Source organism: Priapulus caudatus, unplaced genomic scaffold (genome assembly GCF_000485595.1).
Source record: "Priapulus caudatus unplaced genomic scaffold, Priapulus_caudatus-5.0.1 Scaffold590, whole genome shotgun sequence".
Lineage (NCBI taxonomy): Eukaryota > Metazoa > Priapulida > Priapulimorpha > Priapulimorphida > Priapulidae > Priapulus > Priapulus caudatus.
In genome coordinates, this window is record NW_014577651.1 from 159,829 (window position 1) to 165,905 (window position 6,077).

The following is a 6,077-nucleotide window of genomic DNA, read 5'->3' on the forward strand; positions in this document are numbered from 1 at the left end:
TACAAGCTGGCATTTGCTTTGAGCAATCATAGGAATTTTGTGTGTGCACATCAACAGGAACTGATATGTTACCCTACAAATAGATTAAATATCTGGTGTTGACGCCAGATATAGGGCTATGTTACCTTGGTAGAACACCCGGTACCAGAACGAGCTATCCGACTTAGGTACCACACTATTGTATATTAAGAATTGTCAAGATTTGCAATTTTTGCTTGCTAAACAAAACTGTCAGTTTGATCACATCTATGTCAGTAAAGGAAAACATGATATAATCCTCACTTATAACCAAATGTATGCTGTGGTATGTGTACCTGTCGTACTTTGCAATATGCTCTTTAACTCTTTAACTTACATGCCTTTTTAACAACCAGGTTCTTTACTCCTTCCATGACAAACTTCGAGCTGTCAGCCATGAGTTTGGAAAACATGCTGAAACAGAGTTCAATTTCACAATACATACTGCAGACGACCCTCTACAGATACCACTGAAAATGTCATGACAATTTACCATTCAAAGTTTATAAACAAGTGCTCGGCGAGCGACAGCGCTCATCTCACGTCTTACTGCCGGTGACTCTGTGGTGGACGGGTGTGGGATTCTAGTAAACCCTGTTTCCAAATGTGTTCACATACATGCCAAAAACAGTTAAAAGCACAGGGATGGTATCAGGAACCTTCCGAAGGAATGTTTGTTGGATCGTTATGAAAGTTGCCACGAGACGGGCGCGTACGTTTTAAGTTGTCTTCAGATTAAGATGGAAGCTCCGATCGTACATAGTAGCCAACAAACTATTTGCAAGACAGAATAGGTAAGCACTCATCCATTTACCTACGCAAGCCTTAGGCTGAAATAGAGAGCTGCCACCTGTAACTAATTAATGCAGGCAAAAACTACACAGTAACTATCACCACCACATGCACGGCAGTGGCCACTGGCAGTGGCATAAGTTACATGTAACACACTGACAGTACAGAATGCCATAGAAATTATACGATTTAAGGAGCATGAACCTTCTTCAACAAATTTAGCTTTTGAAATTTCACCTATGACATTGTAGCCTCATACATCCATGCATGTAGAGATTCTACTAGCAAACACGGCAGTCAAATTCTTCTAACAGTAAACAAATCCATGTTTAACTCCTCTTGAGGGTCAAAAAGGTTATCCGTCACTTACTCTTCGCCATGTTCAGCGGAAAAAAAAATAAATGTACATTACATCGGTGTCCTTTCAACAAAGCCATAAAAAATGCTAGGTCACCGCTGAAACAAAAAAGTTTTCCAATCGCTCCGTCAGACCATGTCCTCAGAAAATGTCTAAAATCTGCCCTGTGCCCCATTGACCTTTGACCTGTCACCTCCAATTTCGGCACAGTGATGGCTTTTCCTACCATGATGCTATACACCGACTACCATAGCCTAGGTCGAGCCGTTTAGATTTGTGCCGCAATTCTGCATTTCCTCCCTATACCTTTAAGTTAAGGAGGGAATGTTCCCCCTTCTTTTACACCTCTTGACCTTTGACCTTTGACCCCCAGCCTCGACATCCCAACTCGTTTTCGGATTACCACCCCACGTCCCGAATATCGTGACCGTACGTCGAGCGGTTAAGATTTGTGCCTAACTGTTGACGGACGGCCGGACGGACAATCATGCGATTCTACAAGCTGCACCTGACTACGTCAGATGAGCTAAAAATCAACAATGAAATCAACCTGATAACAATGTGTTTCATAAGCTATACCTAACATACTATCTACATACCTAACAGTCTTTGTACCACCACCGGTGTATGTGCTTGGAGCCGCAGATATCTTTGCGTAAGCCCTGCAAGAAAACAAGCAAAAACTATTAATTCTGAATGACTGCGATGTACAATATACTAGTAGCCGTGTAAGCATAGGTAAACGTTTCCACTCCCATATGTGACATAGGTGCAGACAACTTTCCCAAACTCTAGGCAGCACTCCTCATTATTTCTGAAGGTAAGAAGAGAAAGTAATACCTCCACTTGCGAATATAATTTAGAGGCGCGATGTCGCAGTCAGTTTCCTGTAGTGTCATTGCATACTGGTCTATCTCGGCCTCTGTCATTGGCTGTCCACATAGAAGTGCAATAAGGAACAGCCTCATCTTGTCCTCAGCTGAGCCTGCTACAAGGCACCAATTTTGCATGTTAGTTACTGCTTCATAGCTGTGATAATTCAGTGACAAACGTCATTGCTTTAAGATGACTTCTCCAGATGATATGCCAAAAGTTTATTCTTAATACTTTAGGATCATGTGCTACCCTTTCAAGGCTACATTTAAAAATATTATTAAGATCTGAAGGTCATCCAACTATAAGGGTTCACCTCAGCCCCATTGCACATTTAGCTTCTGATTCTTAATCTGCAAGTTCTACAACCTATTACGCTAGCCCTGGTTTAGTTACTCTAGTCAGACAGATAAGCCATGAACTGACACTCTCCCCGCCCCCACTCTATCTATCTCTCTGTCTCTCCCTGCCACCCTCTCTTTCTCCCTCCCTGCCACCCTCTATTTCTCTCTCTCTCTCGCCCTGCCCCTGAACAGTATGCACCTTGTGTGCTGCATGTGTCAGTAATATACCTTCTGGATTTGTGATGATGTCCATCAGAGATTTGTCCAGCTGAGATCGACTCATCAGTTTCTCTTCCATTTCAAAGTATACATCAAGTTTCCGCTCCTACGCGATACACGCAAACAATTTGTAATAGGTACGTGGTTAACTGTTAGTTAGCTACAAACAGGTTGCAGAACAGGACATTGCATCAATTGGATCAAGCCTGGATTTGGACTGTGACAAAAAAATTGGATTAACTTGACGTGTACAGTCAGTACGAATGGTTTTCAATTTGCTAGCCTAAGTCATGTAAGTCGACCTGGGTGACAGGTGGCAGCACCGACCTTAATGTGGTCTAGTATGGCCGTTGCAATGGTGGTGTGCATGTCAATAACACGTTTCTGTTCCAGGAGTTCTGGCAGAGAGTGAACAGCTGATGTCAACTTTGCAGTCGTGTCCGACAACATACTGATAGCCTGATCCTCCTCATCCCCTTCCAGTCCCTTCAATGATACAATAGGGTTGGTCATCATAAGCGGCTAGTAAAAGATCTCTAAAATAATTGTAATGTATGCAAAGTATGCCTAACATATTTATGGACAATGCCTAAAATCACGACCATTCATTTACCATCTCATCACGTAGTCAGGGGTGTTAAGCTAAAGTCACACTGGGGCCGGACTGTCCACGGATTACCGCGGATGGGGCAGGATCTCCCCGGACCGTAAAATTTATAATCCGTGGCGATCCGGGTCGAAAAAAAGCATCATCGGGCCGGATCGGGCCGGACCAGCACGGCAGCGCCACGGACCATCCTGGAAAGAGGTGAAACAAGCCGGAGAAGCATTCATCCTTGCGCTGTATGGAGCAGACAAAGTTGAAACGTTGGATGAATATCGCAACATTGCATACAAGCGTGCAATAGGCCGCAGCTGATTGAGTTCTTCATTTCAACTCGCAAGCTTACCACCAACAAGTGCGGCAGCAAAGCAGCATTTGTACCGGACATATCTAACTGTTCATGAATGGATGGGCAACAGCCTGCCTCCTACTGAATGGGGATGGCGATCTCAAGATGGCAGTCTAGCACCTGTTGGAATGGACATCCTTGTTGCACCGGACGTTCTTCTCAACATGGTGTCTTGTGGATGCAGACAGGATGGATGCAGCAACATGACATGCAGCTGCAAGAAGCTTGCCTTATTCTGCTCGTCAATGTGCAGCAAATGCATCGGCCAGTCCTGCAACAATACAGCACCGGCGCTAGAAGCACCCATAGATGATGAAACAGCTCTGACTGATGACGCAGAAGACTGATGTCAAATGGTACTGTCAGGTCCTGTTCATAGACACTTCGGTTACCCCATCAAATGTCTTGTGGTTTCATAGCGAGAATAGGATAAGTCTCCTAGCTATTATAATACATTAATATTTTGTTTGGGATATGCATAATTTCTTGATGTTTTGTATAAAATGTATGCGAAAGTTTAGTTTGAAAGTTGTCGTTCTGAAGGTAGCATACTTTAGAGAGAACCAGGTATGTTTGTAGCGCACTAGGTCTATATAGTGCTGTTTTTGCTTGATATACCATTTGTGTACTACTTGTAGCTAGTGGGGTATTTTGTTGAGCACTGAATTTTTGAAACAGGTAACCATATTATGTGTACGTGTCATATGCTGCTTTCAGTATTTGAAGGGTTGATTATATTTAAATCTTTTGATAGATATTTTAACAGTTGAATGTAGCTTTTCTAGGTATATGGCTAAATATACAACGATGTTCATGATGTACGTTTGGAAGCACTTGTTAGTGATTGTATATTGTTTAAGTTGTGGAAAAATCCATGGGATGTTTAGCGGGGGTAGAGTGTAAGGGATCGCCTATCACTATCATTATCGAGACTATCGTTATCGTGATCGGGATCAAGTCCCGTGTTGTTAACATGTTTTCGCCAAGTCGGTGGTTTAAAGTTTTGTTTTGAATTCTTTGTCATTCTTGCATCATTCCTGTCTGTAGATTTCGACCCTTTCAAAGTATTTAAATATGGCGGCCATCTTGGATTAAGGGTACAGTACATCCAACAAGTGGCTCTTCTACAACATTTCATTCGAGCTGAAAGGACAGGGGACTGGAAGCTCCATCTCTACTGTGTGAGGAAAAATGATTCCACATTTTCATGCTGCAGGACATCTACCCTATGCCAAATCTGCCAGGTTGTATTTACAACAGATGGATGATTTGGAGAAAACCATGCCGACTGATGAGTACAGTCTATTCACAGAGAAGGGGTACTTCGCCATTTGTCGCAGGGACTCATTCTGGAGTGGTAACTTCTCAGATCAGACCATTGAACAGTTACTGATGCGGTCGCTGAAAGCCTCTGGAGGTATGACACGTGGTAGGGGCATCCCCGATAGTACATTGACTAAATGGGTCCATACACTACCTCGCTGTGTTCCGTTCTGTGATGCACTTGAGAAGTTCATAGGAGTACACACCTGTACATTAGAGCAACATAAAGACATGTTGCAAAGTACCCAGTCGAGAGATAACAAGCATCGATGTGTTTCTTGTATGGCTGGAAGCACATCCACCATTTGCGGGCTATAAACCTGATCAACTGGTGTCATTGTCTACCGGAGTCGTTGCGGATACATCTGTCAACTGTGACAATACTATAGAAATTGGTGAAAAGGCAGCATCAGAAATTTCAGGGAAAAGGTTCACCGACATCACTCTACGCTGTAATGACAAAGTGAAGACGATCGGTACCAAAGAGAAGATGGCGCGAGTCAGAGGACAGCAAGTAGAGGTGAATCCATCTCTACTCTTCAAGTGAATCAATGTGTCCCGAACAACAGCTCAGAGATGAAATTCTTCTTGGCGTATGAACTTGCTCCCCAGCCACCTTCGCTCTTCCAAGATGGTGTGATGCGAAAACCAACAAATAGTTCTTTGGGACTTCTGTTGAATGAATTCACGCAACCAACCAGCCTACCTAAAAATTGCATCTATGTTCTAGATGGCGGTCACTTTCTCCAATCTGTTGTCTGGCCTAAACCGTCTACCTATGCTGATGTGCATCAGTCGTACATTTCGTACATCCTGAGGCATTACGGAGCTCAAACAACCGTGGTGTTTGACGGATATGGGGGTAAGGCATCCACAAAAGAAGCGGAACAAAGGCGACGGGCCAGCAAAAACACTTCCAGAGACATCATACCCGGTGATGACATGCCTACTACTACAACCCAGGCTGCAGTTCATTAAAGCTCTACGCGATAAAATGTTGATGGCTGGAATACGTGTAAAGCAAGTAGAGGCAGATGCCGACACACTGATTGTCTCAACAGCGTTAGATCTAGCAGAGTCTGAGCAGCAACCGGTTGTTCTTGTTGGTACAGACAGAGACCTACTTGTCATGTTGGTTGCTCGGGTAGACACTACAACAGATGTGTACATGTTGTGCTCCAGCAATCCTGTAATGAT

The 6,077-nt window shown here is 43.6% G+C and overlaps 1 protein-coding gene across 1 annotated transcript in view; it reads right to left on the reverse strand.

Annotated features, from left to right (window-relative positions):
• Positions 1-6,077, reverse strand: part of LOC106811913 (sec1 family domain-containing protein 1-like) — a 42,212-nt gene that overhangs the window by 8,147 nt on the left and 27,988 nt on the right. Inside the window, exons 13-16 of the mRNA XM_014815653.1 lie at positions 2,932-3,090; positions 2,614-2,710; positions 2,009-2,156; positions 1,768-1,830 (exon numbers count right to left, since the gene is read on the reverse strand). Of these exons, the coding sequence (XP_014671139.1) occupies positions 1,768-1,830; positions 2,009-2,156; positions 2,614-2,710; positions 2,932-3,090 (467 nt within the window). The remainder of the gene's footprint in view (positions 1-1,767; positions 1,831-2,008; positions 2,157-2,613; positions 2,711-2,931; positions 3,091-6,077) is intronic.